The following is a 23,184-nucleotide window of genomic DNA, read 5'->3' on the forward strand; positions in this document are numbered from 1 at the left end:
CAAAAAATTACAACCTAATTCATAGTCATAGCTCACAAAACTAAGGAATTTGCAATTGATTATTTCTTCTGCTCTTATCTCGGAATGTAATTACCGAGGGACCCCATGACGTAATGTAGGTGTTTCATATGATAATTTATTAAATTGTACTTTTTTTGTCTTTTTCAGAGCGAAGCAGAGAGAATGCTAACTTGTCAAAAATAACTGTTCGACCACGCCCCGAAAACACGACGACGCACGCTGTTGTTTATATAGTTCTAGAAAATAGTTTATCAAGTAGGAGTAAAACACACTTTAGGTGGGTATACATTTATTAAAAAACACTTTTTGTAATTCGCATTTCATTATGCCGTCCTTTTTAACTTAAAGGGTTCTAAACGGCTAAAGTAACAATTAATTTTGTATATTATCCATTGGATCTGTTGTCATCTCTTTCTCGCACATATCTCTAACTCTATAAACAGAGCAAGGGATTCTGCGCTTTGTCTTTTCAATTAAATCTTTTTTACATATACTTTTTAATATTTAAAAAAACCTATGTCTTCCATTATTTATTACTTACCACAGATACATGGATAATATACCATTATTTATGGTCATCAAAGTGACGTGAATTGAGGTGCTAGTCATTGGACGATCATGATTGGTCGACGATTTTTTACGGTCGCTGATTGGTCGAATCGCATGACTTAACGGATATTGGCTGGATATTTGTTGCACTTCATTTTACATCATTTGACATTTTATTTAAAAGCTTATTTAAATTTTATTAAGATCTCATTTGTTCTAAAATTCTGTGAATAGTCTGGTTCTCTGAATTTTAAGGTAAATAAAATAGTATATTGTATATTTTGTATCTATAAGTAATATTTATACTCGATACTTTTTTATGTATTAGGTATGTATAATATGACCACGTTGTATTATGTAGCAGTTCAAGTTTATATTTTGCTGATTATACATATTTTTTAAGTGGATCGTTTTTCATTATCTTTGTCATTTCATCATCATCATCATCTTCCTAGCTTTGTCTCGGTTGCAAACTCATATTTTTCATCACTAAATATTATCTATTAGGTATTGATTAAAACTTAAAATTCAAAGAACACAGACTATAAATTACTACAGAAACTAAAGTTTTGTAAATTTATTTGTTTCCTGGCATTTGTTTGTGATGATCATTTAAAGTATTTGCCCATTAAATATTAACTAACGTTCCGGTATTTCATTCATAATTATTTTCCTGTACATTTAATATTTGGTTAGATTTATCTTTGCCTTTTTCCTTTGTAGGATCGATATGTAGATGTGTTTTCGAAAACTTTAATTGACTTAACGGATAAATTCAAATTGGTATCAAAACTTGTGTTGCCAGGCCATAAAAATCATAAGTTTTGATTAGGCAAGTATATCGAAACTTTTAGGGTTGCCATCACAGCCAAGAATATCTAATAAGGGACATATCTAAGTAAATAAGAATACATGCTAGATTATCAGTATTCGCTACTTATATCAACTAGTATAACCATGTTACAACCCAAACTTCAAGACCCATGGAAATAAAAAGGGACGGAAATAGAAAGATGAGCAAAAAGTATATTTATTCTGTAATTCGATTTATGTAAATGGAACATAAGCGACTGAATCGCGGAAGCAAACGACGGTGCATCAAAATGGCGTCGACGCCGACATCGAACGAACACAGCTTTAGTGATACTTTCACAATATATTGTAAGTGAGAATGTGTGTTCATATTTTAAACGTGAAGAAGTGTATTTAATTAAAACATCGATACGTAGGAAACATTGAGTAGAGTCGCTAACGTAGTCTAAATTATTTACAGTGACACGAAGTATAGATGATTATAAATTAATATCGAAATACCTTAACATATTTTACGAGTATTTTAGTAATTTAATAAACATCTTAGATAACAGAGTTCTGTACACTGAGCGACACAGGTGTAGAAATTTGTAGGCCCAACTATTTACACCATACCTCTTGCATTTCTTACTAAAACATAAAATTGCATCCTCAAGTGATATTCATTTTAATGATGGTCCTTCGAGCCGGATTTAGGTTTTAATAAGAAATGCATGACCCTTATTTATGTAGGCTCTATATATTATAGGTAATGATTAAATTGTTTTATAAATTCCTTTTGTCTTATAGACGAGAACTTAGTATAGATTATGAATGAAACCTACCGATACTAGGCCTTCTTACAATAATATGTTCTCCGACTACTCCCAAGTGATGAATATTAGACTCTATGTTATAAGAGATAGAGTCGAGTTCATATTGTAGTTTAATCGGTATCAATAAGTTAATATACTGACCCTTAATATACTCCTACATTCACACATTCATTCACGCTTTTATAGGGCGGTTACCGTATGCCACACGATTTTGAACAGTATTTCAAATGGGATACGGATATACAGATTCAAATCTCGTGTGTATCTGGCAAACCGAATCATATATCCTAAATACTTACGTCTGTAAGTCTCCGTTCATGGAGTTTTGGTAAAATTATCAAAAACTTTTCTGAAACGAAAATGTTTTGTACCTATACTTAATTCAGATGTCACACATTCCGCCGCCGTCGAAGGGACCATACGCTTCCCTTTACTTTGATTAATCTATAACTCTATCTACATATTATTATCTTATTTATACATATTGTAAATGTATAAGTGACCTAGCGCTAACGTAGTGAACCAAAATCGTAAATGTGAGGTTATGTTTTTAGGCTATATTATCCCGCGCCTGACGCCTGCCTTAGTTTTAAGCTTGTCATATTTCATATTTACACCCAATTTCAGAATGGCTTCTTATAGACTCAAAATGAAGACAAGGATTTATTTGCATCGATTTATGTCGTGGAGAGTTCACACGAATAGTCAAATGTGAAACTTTTCTGATTTTTAGTGTTCCGTACAAAACTCTGTTTACGGAACACTTATTGAATAACAGAACGAAAAATGTTGGTGTTATTGGTAGTTACTATTATCACAACAAATATTTGAGATCGTCTAGTTTATGACTTGCTTAGGTTACTCGTAATTATTATCATGATTTTATTATAATACCAACTTGGAAACTTCTCAACATAGGATTCTGGATATTTCTTTCCCAACTAACAACTAATGGTAGCCTCTTGTTAGTCCCACTGTCCCTTACCTAACCTAACTAATCTTGTGTCCCACAATCTCAATTAATTCGTGCCTATGCTTTTGCTACGAAGTACTGAGTAGTAGATACTGGACTGATATATTAGAGTAGTTAAACCTATTGGTACAGCTCCAGTTAAACAATAAAAGCTCAAAAGTCTGTGTATACGCCTTTTTCGCTCGATCATACGACTAAAATCATTTTACTAGTAGGTGCAAATAATCAGAGCAGAAGATACCAGTTAGCTGTAAGTAAGATCATAAGAACTTTAATTTGACCTTGTAAAAACTTCTTATTTCCCAGCAAGTCACAAACTACAGCCTTTCACGAGTCTAATAACGTTACAAGACCTGCGCTCTCACGCCGCGCTTCTTCATCATGACAGTAAGCAACAGAACTAAGCATGGTACTGGAGCCCGGAGACAACCGCCGTTTACTCCGCCAATCTGGGCAACCGGGGCGGTGGTTCAGCAAGTCATAAACTACAGTCACTACAACTCACGAGTCTAATAGGCTTAAGACCTGCGCCCTCGCTCATCGTTCTCCATCCTAACAGTGAGCATAATACTGGAGCCCGGAGAGGAGCCCCGCTTGCTCCGCCAATCCGTACAAGTACCGGGGCGGTAGCAGGGACAGAAGGTTTCGGAGAGAGGCCGTTGGCGGAGGAAGAGCGCGTAGGCGAGCGCGAAGAGCGCGTAGGGCGCGAGCACGGCGACGGCGAGCCGCGCGTGCTGCGGGGCCGCGGCGGCGTCGCGCGCGAATCAGTTCTCCTCGTCCTCGTCGCGGAATAAGTAGGTTGACCTGAGGAAATATATACCTTGAATAAAAAAAAGTTAAAGTACGTGCTGGGTCTAAGTATAAATGATTCAACGTTAGCCTTGGCAGAGAGTTACATGAGTTACTACTTGGTGTAAGTAACCTAAACTAAACGACTTTACTAACGGTTGCAAATACCAAATAATTTTGCTATATTATAGCATTGGCACTGACCTTCAACTCTTTTGGTGCACTATAATTTTGTTTTACGAGTAAAATAGTGATATCGAACTATCGGAGAATCAATATAACCAGTACAAGAGATTGTGGCAATACCGACCGACGCCATTGGTTTTGGTGTAGGCGCAGTGCTGTAGCAAGGTTCTGATAGCTAGTGTGAAAACTGTGAAAGGACTTACCAGTAGGCCAGGTTGAAAAGGGCGAAGACCAGCGGGAAGGTGATCCTTGAGATGACGTCTATCCTCTTGGAGCGGGTGGGGAACTTGGACATCCACAGGCGACAGCAGTTCTTGCGCGCGGGGTTCATGTGGACCTCGCACTGCCGCATCTTCGGTTCGCCGCCGCGCAACGGTTTCTGCAGTTGCAGAAAAGTCAGGGAGGACGGACGGGGTGCATTTGGTACCGGTATGTTAGGAACTACTTATGACATTAAGGGTCAGTTGCACCATACCGTTTGTCACCTTTAAAATGATCGCAAAATTTTATTGTATAGGGAGGTAATAGATAACTGCAGATTGACGTCAAGGGCCATCAATTGTGTTTGGTGCAACTAGCCCAACACTTTGCTTGGGGTAAATGGCAATGAATCGTTAGTTTTTGGGTGCCAATCAAAAGTAGTTTCATGATTGATTAAGCAAGAATTCATAATGAGGTATAGCCTTTCTAAGGTTTCTCGTCTAATAATTTATCAGTAATCAGTTTAATTGTCATCTTTATAATGGCAGAGAGGCAAAAAAGAAATGATTTCGAAAGAATGTTGTCTACCTACTTATTTTATGATTCTAGTATTTCATATATAAATATTACAAGGTGGTAGTTTTGGATCTATTGTGCAATATTAATCATGTAAGTACTTCCCAATACTAAATAAATGAGATGTAACATTAGACTTAGATATATACTACAAAATAAACTGGCCTGAGAGTCAGAATGCGCCAAAGTAAAGTTAAACCTGTTTAAAGAATAAGCACACTATAGCTTGATGTTATGCCTTTGAACGGCATAAGCATTTCCATAGACTAACCGCTCTGACTCTCAGTAGATATTAATCCAAATTATGTATCCAAATCAAATGCGATCTCACCATCGCGAAAGTGGCGTTGCTGTCTGTGTCGAGCAGGTCGGAGGCAGCGTCCAGGTTCGCTGTGGCCGCCTCCATCTCCCTGCGCGTCTTCTTCAGGTTCTCTCTGCACATAGATATTCAAACGTACTACGGGACCATAGGTCCTATCATTGCAGCTAGCTAGTTCAAGGGCATAAACATGCAATCTTTGAAAACTAGGCCGTAAGTTAAAAAGAAAACTCCTAATAATGTTTAGGACACGAGAGCCAGAATGATTAACTCTGAACTTAAAAAAATTAAATCTAAATAATTATATTAATCAAGATATTAATTTAGCTTGTACTGGAATCGCGGGTATATTACGAGTATATGCTCATCATGTCCTAACAATTAAAAGTAAACAAAGAAGAACTTTAAATATGTCTATGAACCACTAAAATTTCTAAAGGAAAAATTCTGAACTATCTTATAAGTAGGTACATAATGTTGCAAGTTTAAATGCTATCTCCGACCCGATTTTCGGTTGCATCGAAAGATTTTGAAAGAACTTTTACCTAATATTTAATTTCTCGTGTACTGGAATTTGGTTAACAGACTATCATATTCAAAAACTGATATGAATACGTATATTTTTATAATGCAAGATTCAGAAAATCTGATCGAAATTTTTTCTCGAATTGTGCTTATGGCGTAAACATTTTCGGCAAAGAAGTTGCTAAGGTTAGTTGGGATAAAACATTAGGGCTAGAGAAACACATGTAGGGAATCCTGATACTGTTTCTCTTGCCCCGTGCAAAAACTCTCTTAACCCACATAACCTTAGAATATTCGTCATAGAGTTCGATTGCACCGAAAATTGCTACTTAAATGATGATGAAATTCATCTACATCAAAACACTTTCATTATGTTTGTAACTATGCTCTTAGGCCGTATAAGAATAAAACAGCGTTTATATCTAGCGATACATTTTGAATTTGCAAGCCTGCTGTTCGATCTACGGATGGAATTACTATTCATGAACACTCAATTTTATTCTCATGAAAGGTGAGGCCCTGTTTCAATTGGTTATTAATTATTTCTCTTTGAACTTCAATGACTTCTAGAAATGCTCGTCTCTGAATAAGAAATCAATTTTTAGAGACGTCTGCGAACGCCACTTGGAAACTTGTAAGTTAGGGTACAAGTAGAAAAAGTCACGTACAAGACTAAAGTCGGACCAAGCTAACTATGCATGGCATTCGCAATGACAAAGTGGCAATGTCATCGTTAGTGTTAGATTCTTTAAAACATGACGTTTATAATGCACCAATTTGAATGAAACTTCCTCACTTTGTTTTATTCAAATCGGTGCGAAGATAGAGTTAGACCAAAAAAAGTCTGCAGCGATTTTGATAGCCCACGCAATGCACGTGTTATTTATACTTAATAATTTCATAGAAGTTTGACGTTTAAAATAACACTGCGTGAGCTTTCAAAATCTCTGCAGACTTTTCTTGGTCTAATTCTGGCCTAGATGGAATCTATTTTATCATATAGCTATGAAAATACGATTAAATAAAAGGAATGAACTTACCTGTGAACTTAACTCTACAACGAAGCTTTCCAGCATCGTTTTTAACAGCACATGAGTTTTGGTTACCATACCTTCAATATTTTGACAATATTTCTTAGACTGAACGCAAATTTCTAAAACGAATGTTTTATGGATTTTAATATGAAGAATTAATATTTTTGTGAAGATTAGGTAAAGTCTAAAAGATGAAATAATATTTAAAAATTCAGAAAACACTACGATTTTTGGAAGAAATGCATTCTAAATTGAAAATGCAGTACCTATATCAATACCATGACTAGCTTTAGCGATTACATGAGACTAAGTATTATAAAGTATAAAGAACTTTTTACAAATGGAAGATCGCCCCATGAATTCATGTAATCTATGCTACTATTGTGGTATGATGAGAAACCAGTTTAAAGATACGGCATATCTAGTCTAGTCATTCTCTTCTAAGTCTAAATCTATAGAATGTCACATCATGCGTTGATTTTCAGCATAAATAATGAATCCTAATTCGAGTGTCGTTTTCGATGCGATAGCTGATTGATAAAGGGACACGTAGAATGGGCATTTATTTATTATTGTTTAATTTTGCCTAAAGTATCTAATCTCAATCATGCATCCCTTCTTCAGGCCAGCTTTTTTTTCAATGATTCCGAATAGTTCCAAGTTTGCGAAAAGCTCCAGTCTAGACTAATGATAACTTGTCTTTGCCAATTTTCTTAGGGCCGACAAAATTAACTTTGTTTTTTCAATAACTACCGCTATAAATTCGATAAAATTAATGTAGGATAATCCAGGTATCAAAAGAATTTTCACCAATAATTTTCTGCATTAGTCCAGACATTTATGGTTTCCTACGAGGGAAGGCTAATGCCGATGCAGTCTAACTGAGCCACTAACGTAAGGAGTGCTGTCACCCTCGTTAAGTGCACTATCATGTCATTTCATATGTACAAGCGATACCTGTGCTTGTTGGAGCGAGACGCATAGTTGACCAGAGCGAACTCCAGTAACGCTCCGAAGACGAATGTCAGACAGACGCCGGTCCAGACGTCGATGGCCTTGGTGTAGGAGACGGGCGGCAGGGACGCGTTGATGCCTGACGTCTGGGTGGCCATCGTCAGGAGCGTTGTTACTCCTGTTTGTACAATATATGTTCATTTTACATCCAAACCATACCTGTGCATATCGGAGCGGGACGCATAGTTCACTAGAGCGAATTCTAGCAACGCTCCGAAGACGAAGGTGAGACAGACGCCCGTCCACACGTCGATGGCCTTCGTGTAGGAGACGGGAGGCAGGGAGGCGTTGATCCCTGACGACTGGGTCGCCATCGTCAGGAGCGTTGTTACTCCTTATAGGTTAAATATTTATATCATTTAATATGCAACTCAAATTTGCAAACGCGAATACTTTAGCGGCAAAGGAGAGGATTGTAGCGAGGAGAAATCATAAGGAGTCAGTAAATGCAGAATTTAAAATAAAAAGCGAGAATTTTTCGTAACAAAGGGTTAGGAAGTAATTACTAGCAGAAGCTCCTTTCATTGGGCCGTTGTAGAGGGGTGGAAAACGGTTAACATCGAGTGGGCAGCGCTGTTAGTAGGCCTGATCTGGCTCTGGTGTGATGTGACTTACCTAGCGACACCCTGGCTGGGACCGCGCCCTGGTCTAGCCAGAAAGACACCCAGGACACGATGACCAGCATACAGCAGGGGATATAGATCTGGATCAGGTAGTAACTGAACTCGCGCTTGAACAGCAAGTCTACCTTCAGGCAACTGTATTCACCTGGAATAGCGGACCAAAACATGAAGAAGCGTTGGAAAACCCGTTTTAAAAGACACATGGTTATGGAAACGACGTACCCGAAATCTGTAAATCTACAATTCTCTAGTTTTTAAAAGTATATATACACTATGTAAAGCGAGGTTCTAAATGCAGCCTTTAATCTAAGATGGCAAGAATGTAAGGGAAACCAAACCTTAACAAGATGTTTCGGAAATCCTGTAAAGTTTCTGCAGTAAATCGTTATAGGAAAAAAGTAAATTTCATTTCAATAACAATAAAGTTAAAATATGTATTTAATAAACTGAAATAGATGTCATATATCATATACTAAAGAAAAAGTGACCAAGCGCTCCAGTGGCCGAGGCCAGAATCGAAAATCGAAATTGGCATCTTCAACGTCTTGCTTGACCGCTAGACCACCCGGCCAGGCAGTACTCGTTCCAAATTCTTGAGTATATGTATCTTTGATAGGCTAGGCGCCTTTGACCAATTACACAACACACAAATTCGAACATTTATATAGACTGATGGAGACAATTGGTCACAAGACTTACCAGTATTGGTCTTGCTGTTGCAGTAATCAGTGAGGAACTTCTCGAGCGTGAAGCGCGGTAGGTGTAGGTTCTTGACGACTTGCACTGGGTCACCTTCCTTCCATAGGAACACCAGGTCATCTGTCGTCCAGCCGTCTGGAATATGATAACAAATTATTTTTATAAGAGCGACTAATGTTGCTGTAAGTGTTCCTAGTTAATGCGAAGTTCCTAGTAATAGAGAGAATTGCAAGAGAAGTAAACTTCAGGACAAGATTCTATCTACCTACGTTTTCTCTCTTCTTTAATTCATCTATTTTCTCTCTCTTTTCTTTGTCTTTAAACCAACAGTTGTCAACAAATTATAAAGGGGACAATACTTTCGATATGCAATCAACTTATTCGTATAATCAATTTAAAAGATAATAATAAAGCATGTAAGGTTTTTTTATTATTTAGAAATACATGAAATATAAAAATCGTTCAACGTCCTATACCTTTTACTGCATTGTTTTACGATTGTATAATGGTAATATGTATGTTTACCGAACGCTGTATAACTGCTGGGTAATAAACTCGTAAATCAAACGATACGAATGGCTGGCACTGACGCCATATGGCATCACGGCATTCACGACATCAACGTCGTAAACGTTTTATTTTAAAATACGGCCGGTAAATTTTGTCAAATTATTTCTTCGTATCTCAGTTTACTGCGAAATGCGAATTGATTTCTGCATGAATCAACATTTCGTGACGTTTTCGATGAGTTTTATAGAAAGGCTTTGGGGTGCTAAACATGTTTTTAACACTTTAAGTATATAGGTAACATGTCTAATTTAAAAGATAATATTTACCTAACTCATATTTTTATTCATTATCAAACTGCACAACGGGACTTAATCGCGTATTTAAGTTTTAAGATTTACCTCCGACGTTTCGGGGACAACGCCGTCCTCGAAACGTCGGAGGTAAATCTTAAAACTTAAATACGCGATTAAGTCCCGTTGTGCAGTTTGATAATGTTTAATAATCGTGAAAGTTTAAATCAGTGTTTCATATTTTTATTGTTTGTTACATTATTTATGTCAAATCTTGAAAGCAACATTAAAATGAGTTCCCTATGATGAGTTGATGTCCGATTGAGATAGAACAATGGGCTTTTAATTTTTTAAAAGCAGAAACGTTATGCGAACGATGCTACTAAGCTTGTAGAATAAATTAAAAAGTGGAAAATTACTGTCTTGGGTGTCTCACCCAAGACAGTAATTTTTCCACTTTTAAATTTATTCTAAGAAAAATGGGATCATTAAATCATGGCTAGGTAAATGTACTCACAACTGGCCATCCTGAGCGAGCACGTCTGCTTGTCCAGCGGGTACAGCTTCAGATTCATGGGGCACGACAACGTCAGCGAGATTCGGATGCTGTACAGCACGTTCCCGTTGGGGAAGATCCGGATGTACACGTTCGGCATGATGATATTGTGGAAGTGGCCCTCTTTCTCGTTCGAGAAGAACAGGTCCGGCATCCACACGCGGTTGGCCTCCGTGAGGGTTAGGTATTTGAGCCGGCCTGTGGGAAACTCCGTTAGATTATTTTCATTCCTCATGCTCTGAAAGAGGGTCATTGTTGTTCTAAAAGGTTTCATTGTTAATTGAAAGTACCCTAAAAAATAATATAAAAATGTATACTTAGTCATGTTTAAAAAAAAACACATGCGTTTTATATTCCTCGTATTCGAAATGAAAAGTACAGTGTTTAACTCGACTGAAAAGCATCATTGCAGCCTCGGACTATTGGCGCTGTCACTGCGTTCGAGCGCCAAACTACCTCGCCAGAAATGAGTACTTTTTAGGTATCCCTTGATTAACAATCTACTATTACATAAGCTTATGATGAGATGAGGCCACTACAGGTTGGGCAAAAATCTTCTCTCGATCTATTGATGCTACTACTATGTAACTATTATCTAGCGTAAGTATATAAAATAACTACTACTTACATAATAGCCGTCGAAAGCTAATAACTTTCTCAAAAAGCAACCTATTATAAAGTTCGTATTCCCAAAAATAATCCCAACTATAGGTACCAAAGGGTGATACACAACAAAACAAAAGAAAATGACGTAGATGAGAAGCTAAATTAACCAAACAAAGATCGTGAAAAATATTCAACAGGGATAGCCATGAAAAGCTAAAAATAAATATCGAGATCTTATTATCTTCTTTGGAAATAGAATATCGTAAACGATCCATCCATAATAAACACCAAACTAGACTAAATGAATTACTTACCGCCCAAGTTGTTGAATTTCAACCGTTCGTCTAACCATTGTTCTCTGAACGTCAGCTGAACGGAGTATTCCTAAAACATTACAAACAGATAAAGCAGTTGCTCTTTGTAAAATAAACAACAACATACCCTCAAGGCGAATAGCAAATGGACTTTAAAACGCTCCTTGAAGATATCTCGTTTCGTCTAAATCTATGTTGACCTACTTCTTAAGTCATTCTTCTTTACTAAACGCTATTATCTCTCAGCTTTATTGTGCAAATGTCTAGAAGCTTTTATCTTTTTTATTCTTTTTTAATTGTTGTTTATGCAGAAAGCTATTACATACCAAATGTATGTCTACTTTTGTACAATTTTCGCAAAGCTTTCACTGGTGATGTTATTTGTGCCAATAATATGCCTACTAAAACGTGTTGCCAATGGACAAGCTAAGTTATCTAAGATGAATCAATATGTGCTACTATTATGCGCGTTTCTCAATAATTTACTATTTACAATTTAATTTAGACACTCAAAAAAGCGTGTTATTTATAAGAGCAAACGCACCTAATAGCGAAGGTACAATTTAGTGCGAGGCGCGTATTGACACAAATGTTACATAAACACATATTTTCAGACACTAGAATGGGAGGAGGGATGCCGGAGGTTATTTCAACAATTTAGTCTGACGTCAAGGACACGTCCCTCACGTCAGGAGCAAGTCAAATGAATTAGTTTTACAACGAAACGAAGCTTGCAAAATCAATGACTACGACATGCTCTACCCGAAACTTGACTCACTTTTCGTTCTTGAGAAAGAAAAGTCCGTCAAGCAGCGTAAACAAATGGAGGTAGATGATTATGCTTTCATAGGAAGGAGGAGGCATGACGATGCTATCGTAGACATTGATGAATTTGGGATCATGAATGTATTAGTCAATTTGGCGCGCTGCCAGCGAGGCCTTTACGTTCGCCTTTTCCTTCGTCTAATCTAAGGCTGGTCGAGGGCATTATACTGTCAATACAAACACAAACACATGCTCATACCGTGCATTATGGCGATCTAGCGGAAACCACCAGGCTACAGTTTTCGGACACGGCTGTACCTGGCGCGTCATTATGCAGGCGGTGCTCCTTCATTCTGATTTTGCAGCACAAATTAATTCCCATATCGGTACATACAAGCTAGAAAAGAGGGTTAAGACCTGACAAAATCGAATCAAGGATCACGAAAGAAGAATCGAAACGTTCAAATAAATACTGCTTATATGTGGCATAAAGCTACTTATTTACATCTTTAGTAATGCCTCGTTTACATTGATCCATTTGCCAGATGCGACTGGGTAAATACAAAATTTGCAAATGGCAAACGCATCACTTGGTAAGTGGCCTAATCAATCTAGTTTCGAATCTTAGCCAACGTTTAATTGATGAGGAAGGCAGTTCTCCAGTGCCATTAGCTCTACTGTTGGTGTTTCACAAAGTAATTGTATTATGAGTGCATTGTGTTGTTTGTAAGTGCCACTCCGGATCAATTAAAGCCGCCGTGCTTGCTCTTAAACCGAACACACGGTTTTATCGCATCCCTTTCGCACTTTGAGTGTATAGTTTGTGTAAAAAAGACGGATCAGCCCGCGTGCTGTGGTGTAAGAGTTACCCTGTAGCACACTAAAAGATTAGTGTTCTTTTAAAAAGCATCTATCCTTTTTTAGTAAGTACGTTAGGTTGATATTGATCCAGTGACTACGGCAAGTTCTAGTAGCGATTGTGAGCTAGAATAAACACTTTCCTGCGCAGACGCTGGAAGTATTGAGCAGGCAAGAGAGTGTTTAGTGCGCTCACTTGTACAACTCGCTGGAATAATCTAAATCGACCTCGCTAAGGAGAAATGCTTGTAGTGTGCTAGTGGGCGGTAGTGCGACGAAGCGAAGCGCACCTACTCACCGTCTCGAGCACTCGTCGATGGAATGCTTGTCAATCGTGTTACCTGCATGCAGGTTATCTGCCAGCTTAACTAGAGCTACGATACGTCTAGCGGTCGTTGGGGGGGGCGGGTCACATAGCGTCGGACGGTCGACACAAGCTGCCGAGTGCGGGCGCGGCGTACATCCCGATTTTTACACAACACAAATTCACATGAACAAGACAATAGTAACAACGGCACGTACATATTATACGACCAAAATAGTTTTTATATCCTTTTCAAATGCATGACAACAGAAAGGTGTTAAATAAAGCATGATACGAAAGTAATATAAGGGAAATAAAAGCATGAGATGAAAGGTGCGGGCCGCGTTGCTCCCCAAGCTGTGTATTGATTCGAGGGTCGCTCCCGGCGGAGGTCTCGCCTGCGGGTAAGTGCTGATCGAGTACTACGCCCAGAGAGGGCGCGTGCGAGCAAGTGCCGTCTGCCGACTGGATGAACGTGAACTACATACTGTACTCCCTCTGCCCTCGGTGCGGTCCGGATTGGTCCTGCCAACCGGTAAGTGCGAACCTTAACTTACATAATTCAAATTTACTTAGTTATAAAAATTTAGCTCTCAGTGCTCACTACCTGTGCCAATTGTCCATCAGTTTGTGTTTTTACAAAATTTTGAATTCACGTGTCATTTCCTATGTGACTTGGAAATAAATTAAAAATAAATGTAATAAAAAACATAATCAAACTAAAATAGTTAAAACGGAGTTTGTATTGAAAGCCGATCGTGAGTTTACAAAGAATTTAAGTAATGTTTTGAAGGTAACTTGATAGAAACAAAAGGGTGAACGGCACCGCACCGTGAAATCAAAATAAAAAGTTTATTATTTCAGAGTTCACATCGAGAAGGGTCTGTAGGTGAGTCGGTAGAAAATTGGCCACTCCATCCCTCGCTTACAACTTTCAACGACTTTTATTTAATAGAAAACTGTATGTGACAATGACAAAGTGGTCCTTTTCCAAACCACGACACGTACTGGTTACAGACGGGGATCTTCAACACGATTTACGAAAGTTCGGGGACAAAATCGCAAGGAATTCGTTAGCAGGTTCAATCAATGTTCTTTGTTAAATACGGACAGTATGATAGTCTCAAACCAAAAAGACAGTGCAAAACTCAAAACATCCACGAAAACATAAGTAAACAAAAGAAAGGAAATAAATGAACAAAACACAATCACATATCCAAACACGGTAGCTTGATAATGTTCAGCAAAGTGCAATTGCCAAATATCCAAAGAACATTACAGTTTTATTATAAACAAAGTTACAATATCGTCACCCATCCCTATCATGATACAATATCATTATTGTACACCTATTTAGTTTGTAAGCAGTGTGATAAAAAAAATTACAGTTTAGTCACAGATGACGAGTGTTCCTCGACTTTGTTAATAATAAAAGTGTGAGTAGTTATTACAATCGTTTGGTTATGTGCAGTCACTCACCATTTTATAATCATCTATTTTGCTGATGGATCGGAGATACAGGTTGACTCGCACTAACGTGGGAGCTTCGCCTTTAGTGAAAAAAAATATCAAACTTAGACTTTATAAGGATTGTGTCAGCCTAGCCCTAGCCATGATGCGACATGTAGTATGCCCCTACGCGCCTACGCTATGGCTACCAGTCAATGAAAAATAGTTTTTGAGGGGTGATGAGTTAATGTCAGATGCTAAAATTTTGGGTGCAATCTTACCAGGTGGTTTCAGTCAAAGTTATGTATAATGCTTCGATATTTATAGGAGCAAATATTAATATCGTGGTTACCTAAGTACAAAAATTTTATAAGTAGGTTTACTTCAAAACCAACTGCTACATTACACCTTCATAAAATGGACCCAACGTATTCTTCTAACTTCGAACATATTCAGTCCATTTCATCGAGCTAAATGCCTCTTGATATGAAACCATAAGGACAACCAGCCAATCTAAAATAAACAAAAAAATCTATGTTCTAGAAGACAAAATCCCTTCCAATGCTCTCAAGGGTGAAAAGCGGACCGGTCGTTCGACCGAGACCACGGAGCCGATCACAGGAACAGTTAACGCGTGTCAAAAAACGATTTTGGTCGTTAACACCAAACGGGATTCATTAGAAGAATAAAAATAATAAATATAAAAATGAACATTACACATAACGCGGGTAAGCCTCTCCTCAAGCGGAGAGAGTTGCCCATTCATTTGACTTGTAACCTCGCGACCCGGTAACTCAATGTATGTACTTAGGCTAAATACGAGTACGAGTGTGTCCGCTCGGGAGACTTACCATCGTGACGTCATCGATCTTTGATATACTTCTGACAAATATATTCACGCTCACAACCGCAGGCCCATCTAAGTACCAAGCAAAATATATCGGTTGATAAATAATTATCAGACTAATGGAGCTAGCCCTAAATATAACGATAATGATTGTATGTGCCCTGCGTGATGTCGCTCTGAAAATAACATGTTAGCAACGACTCACCTGGACCCGCGCGTGCGGGAGAACTGATGGAAAATAAACATCGAAATGGAACTCAATTTGTGAATTTAAACAAAACAGGACGTGGACGGATGGACACCGGGATTAAAGAAGCCATCGACGGACTTTGCTTGTTTATAGGAATTTGTGTTAGTGTAATAAATAGAGCAGAAAATTAATCTTAAAATTGAAAAGAAAATTTCATCTAGCTGAGCGCTGTCGGAGGCATATTTACAAAAGTTTAGCTGTGCGCGGGCTTCAGATTGAAAAATGTGGGGCTGTCTGTAGCAAATTTACATCACGAAAAGCTTTTAAGGGATTAAAAAGCTGCACACGCTAACCGAATCAATTCGCTATAATCCTACTAATTCTGAGGGTACAATAAGCCTTATCGGGTAAAATATCAGGCAATGAGGAAGCGCTACATTTAAAGTTACGATTTCATCAAACACATTTCTGTTCCGGCTCCATTTCAGTAAACAAATACCTATGTTTGGCTGTTTCGTGTTATGTATCCGAAGCCTCGTGTCAAGAAAACTCCTCCACGAAATCCGGATATGAACTAGATTGACATGAAACGGAAATTACTGTTCCCGTACCGTGCGAGTACGAATAACACGGCTCAGGCTGGATTAACCGACATTTTCCACTACTTAAGGGCAACCTCTGAATATTAATATCACCCCATGACATGACAGGGACCTACATATGAGTAGAACTTAATAAAAGTCGCGTGTTTACAACCTGACATCGATTTTTTAATAGCACTGCATTTTTTATCGTTTTGAAGCAGATAGTGTTTGGACATGGACATTTAATTGCAACGATCATTTTCAAATGTTTGCATAAAAATAAATAAAGTATTTTGTAACAATAGACTATGAGAAAATGAATATTATGATATCGTATCAGATTATTATGTACAGACGATGCACAAAAAGTAAATATTTGTAGACCTTGAAGTAGATTCTAAATAATTTTAATTTAACAATTTTTTGTTAGGGTTTTGAGCTGGTTTTGATACGACCTCAACGATCATCTTGGTGATTGACGCGCATCTCACGCAAGACTCATAAATTCATTTCGTATGCGTGAGCGTGAGCGCTCTTCAAGCTCGTATCAAAATCAGTTCAAAACCCTAACAAATTGTTTCATCTGAATCTGGTTCCTTGCGGGTTACAGATCGCGACTTAGCGTGTGGCATCGTTGGTACAATAATTGACTCGCTTAAATAAAAATGTTTAAACGGATTACATGAAACGCATTAATTTATTAATATTTAAGTATTTTTTAGCGTCGGAGTGTCGGGGGTGATGTAAAATAACTTGTTTTTACTTTAATGACCAGATCATGGACCCAAAATGAACAATGAAGCGTATGTTTATAAAAAAAAGGTCATTTAAATGACACGGAAAATACGACCCCTCGACCTTTTTTGTTTTTTATCAAATAAAATTTGACAACCCCGGTTAGAAATGTGCAAAAAACTGTGCGAAGAGAAAAGCCCGCAGACTCGAACGAAAAATAAAAGAAGCGATTGTTATCCGCTAAAATATTTCAATTTTTTTTTACCGAGACGCTTTTCTAAAGAAAATATAATTTTGCTCTTTGGTGTTTCAGGCTCGCCCGCACTCGAGCGGTTCGTAGCAACATAAAATATACAAAATACCTATTTATCTCTAATTACAGGTAACAAGAGTTCTCACAGGCTGACTGAATGTGAAAACTAATGTTAATATCTGTAAAAAAACATCATTGTAGGCAGACGCTCAAGATGATTTTAAAAGCGAGGATGTTTCAAACGTTCATCTTGAAAGTCCGTGTTACCTAGCACACAAAAATAGATGAAAAACACAGAAAATCGTAACCCGTACTACAAAACTGATTGTCAGTTGTGTTTGTCGTCGAGCGGCAACCACAACCGGCGGCACGTCGCGAGAAATGCTCGAGTGGTTCAACCGCCCACCTAACCATCCCAATATTGACGAAAAACACAACTTATAACCTGCATTGAAAATGTCTTCGCACTTAGATCTACTTCGAAAAACTAAATAGTGTCTACTCGTCCAATAGAAAATTCTAACCCAGACTAGTTCTTTTTTTGCGATTGAATAGCATGACCGGCCAGTCCTTTCGTCAATATTTATTGAACAGTCCTTATTGGGTTGAATCACCCTGACATTCGCCCGGAGCGGTGCGTATTCTAAGGCACGAAAAACTCGAAAAATTCAAAAAAAATATCACCTAAACATTAAATTTTCCTTACAAATCCTTTCCGAATGTATCACGTTTCGGTGATAATTTATCGAGTTCTCGTGAAGCGCTACCGACTACGAACAACGATTATGTCGTCTTACTAACCATCTTTATGTCGCTTATGGTAGTAATTGTTCTTACGAAGATATTTATGTTAACGACAGCGGGTCCATCTGGCGATAAACATAGTACAACAGCAAAATGTATTTTTAGAATGCTCCTTATTAATAGTACCTAGGACGGAGTCGGTCCATTGTGATTGGATGGAGAGAGTTCGATGGTATGTTGCCAAAAATATGCGTTTGCAGTAATCGTAGCGTTCAATATACTCTCGCCACCCTAGAGCGATCCGTCAGGTACTACACATTATCAACTCCAAGCTTTTACTATGAGACGAAGTATTCTGTAACGCTATGTAAACTCCAATAGTTAAACTAAGCTATATTACAGGACTTTTTTTTCGACACATTATTGATTGATTGATAAAAGGTTATAAGCAGTAGGAAGTACGTTAGTCAGCAAACTTACTTCTTAGTATCGTCTAATCAGCATATTAAGTAAATGGTCGAGACCTGCCAATTGCCAAGAAATGCAAAGAATACAAACCGTTTACAGGGAACCATACCACAAAATAACTAATAATGTCTCGTCATAAATTCCGTAGTAAAAGGTAGGTAGAGTAATCGATACGCACCAAACGCGATCATTATGAAGACATCGACGTGACAAATGGTCCCTCTGGCGTAAATAGTAAACGGCCACCTGAATCAATTTACATCAACCCATTTGTGATTAAACGGGTGAACTGAATTAAACCAGTAATTTCTTAACTGCCGTTCCATTTTGTATACCTACCTACTTAGAAATAACTTGTACTTATTACCCTTTTGCTGACTTCAAAACATAAACGTTTACGTCAGACTGTCTATTGTTTTTTCTGCGAGGTTCATGTTTTGGCTAGAATGTGGTCGGTTATCAAAACAGTGTGTAAATCACAATTTTCCATTCCAAATATAAACATCAGCTGCTTCTAGTACAAAAAGTTCTCAAACACCTACAAATCTTTTCAATTTATCTTCTCATCCTTTATTTAAGTAAAGTGTAGGATTTCCTCTAACTCTCTCATATTAATCTAAGAATAACCAGACGCCGTGACTGGCGGTTCTGTCTAAAGAGCTCATGCTTAAAGGAATGCTTTTGTCGGTACATGACGAGGCTGAAAATAAGTACTAAGTTATGAAAAGCGCTTCAGCCGTGAAAAGTTTCTTACAATCTTTTTTGCGATATTATTAAAGTGACAAATTGTCTGGTGTTGAATTTTATCATTTATACTGTACGGTGCTTATTATTTTGTACGTAAAGCGTAATAAATTGTCGTCAACTAGTTGAATTTCAGTACTAAAATACTAAAATAGTCGTTTAACTTGTATTACTTTTTTTATTGGCTAATTTGATATTAACAAGGTCGTGCGTGTACGATTAAGATCTTAACGAACATATTTCAATAAAATATTAACTGTTCCCTGATTCCAGGTCAGCAACGTCACGAATATTGTAAAAAGACAAAAGGCTAAGATTTCGGATAAAAATAAAATTCAAATCCGCAAACATTTCAATTCTCATTCGAAAGTCATGTAAGCTACAAAAAATCAAGTATTAAAGTCTATTTATTACTTTCCCATTTAAGTTATTTACTGTGGGTATCAAAAGGGCCAATACACGCACGTGAAAGCCGCACCTCCTAAAAAATGAACGAGGAAGGCATTTTTCACCGCGTTCCTTCACGTAAGTACTTAAGGTAATGCCTTCCCGCGGCAGCTTCCTGTCGCTTCCACTAAAAGGTTATTGCGGAAGACACCTCTCAGCTTTGATTCTTGCGCCGATATATTACGGAAGGTATTATGTACAATAATGTACCTACGTATATTTTGAAAAGTGTATTTATTAGAAGTGTCGTGTTATAAGATTAAATATATATTGTGACTTATGACCCCGATTTAATGCAAACTCTTTTTCGTCATCGATTCTTATTTAGGTAACTATTAACTAATCTACGTGGTTATATATTTAGGCATAAGTTTCACTTTCATGCCAAGAAATATTTGTAGGTTTGTAGTCATATACAATAGTTAACTATAAGTAATTTATTGGAAAATATTGCCGTAGGTAGGTAATCTATTTTAGTTATAGTAATATATGCCTAAATTACTCCTACGATATTGAGCCCGTACGAACACTGACTAGCATCAGTAGTTATTATTCCCGATGTTGGGCTATATCAAGTATCTATAAATATACTTCTATAAGTTTCAAGGTAATTGAAGAGTTAAATATTTATCAGTACCCAATATCAGCCGGTTTAAAGCCCTTTTAGTTTAGAACTTTTGCAAACAACAATACAATTTCAAGATATAAATCCTGTCAACTGAGATTGGAATATCTATTTAAAGACTGTTAAAATGATAGAAAAAGTATGTATACAGTTAATTATAGTTTATAGTCGAGTGCAAAAAACGGGTACAATTTTCGAAATGACACCCGGTTGCATTAAGACACATAGCCAAAATGACAATCGTTTATAGTAAAAGTACAATCGATGGGTAAATCAAAATGTGTCGTGATCATTTACATAATATATATAATTTACGTTTCAATTGGCGTTTTCTATAAACGATTATACAGTCCCACCACATTCGTGCGTGAATCACGTCGTGAAGCCGAAATTGTGAACCTGGTCTCCTTTTTTAGTAGGTACCTTTTTCATCCCGTGTCAAAGAACCCAAAAACACCATACTGTCGCCGTTCTTTTCATTGGTTCACGATTCAGGTTCGTCCGCAGCTATCCGTCGTTTTTTAAAATTAATTACACAGTTTGGTCGAGGCTTTCCGTCGTGTTTCGCGCACAAAGTTTGAAGCGTGCTTCAATTGGCTATGCCCGATAGCTTAGGTTATCTGGTAAGTTAAGAAGACACCTACCAGTCCCGTTGATACCGGACGGCCGGATGCGCGCGTCGTACCGCCCCGGCCCGAGGATCTGGTCCAGGATCTGTTTCTCCTTCTCCCTGAAGTTTATCTTCGCGTTCACGCATCTGTGGGACAGAGAGGATTTTAACTGTTTCAGGAGAGGAACTTATGAAACTTGTAATAATAGGCTGGGTATGGTGTAAGTGTCCCGCCATCTGTTAATTGTGTTTCTAATTTGTTATATTATTTTTGTAATAGTCTCTCAAAATAAAGGTAACAAATAAGTTGCACTAATTAAATTGCAATAATTAATGAATTAATTTATGATTATTTTATTAGTCTCATTATTTTATCAGACTTAGTTTGGACACAGAACTAAAAAGAGGTAAACTTCTAGAGCTTATTCATTTAAACATTTTTTTAATTTAATTTAAAAGAAAACCATAAAGCTCTTTTAGTGGGGTTTATGTATGCTACGAGTACCTATTCTTTCGAGTGTTTCTACATATGTTTTTACATTCGTTTAATCTCGTACATATTTCGTTGTTTCTTAATGCCTCTACAAAAAACACGTTAAATAATGAAATATCAGTAACAAATAGAAATAGCTCTGTTTGAAATACCCGCCGATTGTGGGCGTCGTGACGATTGATAAATGACTACAAACATTTTTTCTCTATTTTACTCCTGATGCAATATCTCATGTCTCCAGGTTTTAACTAGACGAGACATATGTGAGGAAATAGCATGGAAAAGCTACACACGCACGTAACAATTGTGTTCTGGTTCAACACGTAAAAATATTTTGACTGACTTCAAAAAAGGTGGAGGTTATTATCAATTCGATTGTTATTGTTTTTTTACGTTTGTTAGGTACCTCAGAACTCCGTCGTTTGAGAGCAGATTTGGAATAATACATTACGATACAAGTTCGAAAAGTAGGAAATTCGCAACGAGAGGCGATACATTCCAATCGATCTGAGTTGTGAATTAATACCTTTTCGCACGTGTATTGTACCTACTTATAACGGTCAAATCCAGTTCTGATGATGGGATCCACAAGGAATTAATGGGAACTCCTCAAATCTTATAGGTGTTACCGTAAAAACCCGCTTTAAGTGAAAACGCGTTTTCACTAATTAAAACTAGAATTCCGTAAGACGTAGTCATGAAATGGTAATTAGGTTCCATTGAATTAATGTCGTAATGTTAGTACAAATCCTGTTGTGTTACATTATAAAACAAACCACTGATATATCCTTATCATTACTTTTAAAACAACACCACATTATATTACGTCCACTAGGTATAACCAGTATGAATTTAAAGATAACACAATATATCCGGCGTTTAGTGGTCGAATTCCCTCGTGTCCTCACTCGACATTGTCCGTAGTTTAACGTCAAACCCATGCCTCCCGCCATTTGTCTTGGCCTGCGATAATTTCCAGACAATCTTCAACGACATTTTTTACATTTTAAGTATGACATTGAGAGAGTATTGTGTACCTACGATGCCGTGGAATTTGTGATATGATTTATGTATTTAACTGATTGTTTAAGAGCTTTTGTTATTTTTTATTTAAAAAACTGACGTATACTTACGTAGGTTTTTGTCACATATAGTGATGTTTTTATCACATATAGTGAAAATGAAAAGCTTGTAATTGTATAAATAAAATTGAACGACTGCCTTATTACAATAATATTTGTTTAAATTATCTTTTTTCTGAATTTTAATAACATTAAACATAGTTCATTAGTCTCATTCTAAATTGTAGTAATATTATTAAACACACTAAAGTACAAATTAATTCCCAGATATTACATTTGGGACAAATCTATAAAAGACAACTGTCGTTATTACGAGTAACTTTATAATATTGATTTTTCTTAGAAACATATCAATATCACCTATCAAATCCACAGGCGATGAAACTTGGGAAAACTTCCTTTTCAAGTGTTTTAATAAATGGTTTTCAGTCACTTTAATTGTATTAAAATACAAATAACGCCAGTTAACTATTGTTCACCTCGTTCGCGACGGATACATCAACGAAAGGAAACCCGATTGTTAAACATGAAACTAAAATGAAGGGTTGATTGTGACCCAAATTAACCCTAATA

The 23,184-nt window shown here is 37.2% G+C and overlaps 1 protein-coding gene across 14 annotated transcripts in view; it reads right to left on the reverse strand.

Moving 5' to 3' along the window:
* Positions 1-293: 293 nt before the first annotated feature.
* LOC134669297 (glutamate-gated chloride channel) overlaps positions 294-23,184 on the reverse strand; it is a 37,427-nt gene continuing 14,536 nt past the window's right edge. For 2 of the 14 annotated variants that reach the window (XM_063526877.1, XM_063526809.1), the window contains exons 3-12: positions 21,071-21,183; positions 14,820-14,890; positions 11,414-11,483; positions 10,455-10,691; positions 9,138-9,272; positions 8,431-8,583; positions 7,975-8,149; positions 5,255-5,357; positions 4,350-4,525; positions 294-3,975 (exon numbers count right to left, since the gene is read on the reverse strand). In XM_063526877.1, coding sequence (XP_063382947.1) covers positions 3,936-3,975; positions 4,350-4,525; positions 5,255-5,357; positions 7,975-8,149; positions 8,431-8,583; positions 9,138-9,272; positions 10,455-10,691; positions 11,414-11,483; positions 14,820-14,890; positions 21,071-21,183 — 1,273 coding nt within the window. In that variant the 3' untranslated portion in view covers positions 294-3,935. Of the gene's footprint in view, positions 3,976-4,345; positions 4,526-5,254; positions 5,358-7,758; positions 7,934-7,974; positions 8,150-8,430; positions 8,584-9,137; positions 9,273-10,454; positions 10,692-11,413; positions 11,484-14,819; positions 14,891-15,640; positions 15,709-18,199; positions 18,268-21,069; positions 21,184-23,184 lie in introns of those variants that run through there. The other 12 variants (XM_063526833.1, XM_063526823.1, XM_063526804.1 and 9 more) reach the window with 12 other exon arrangements.

The sequence above is a fragment of the Cydia fagiglandana genome, chromosome 1 (genome assembly GCF_963556715.1).
Source record: "Cydia fagiglandana chromosome 1, ilCydFagi1.1, whole genome shotgun sequence".
Taxonomy (NCBI): Eukaryota; Metazoa; Arthropoda; class Insecta; order Lepidoptera; family Tortricidae; genus Cydia; species Cydia fagiglandana.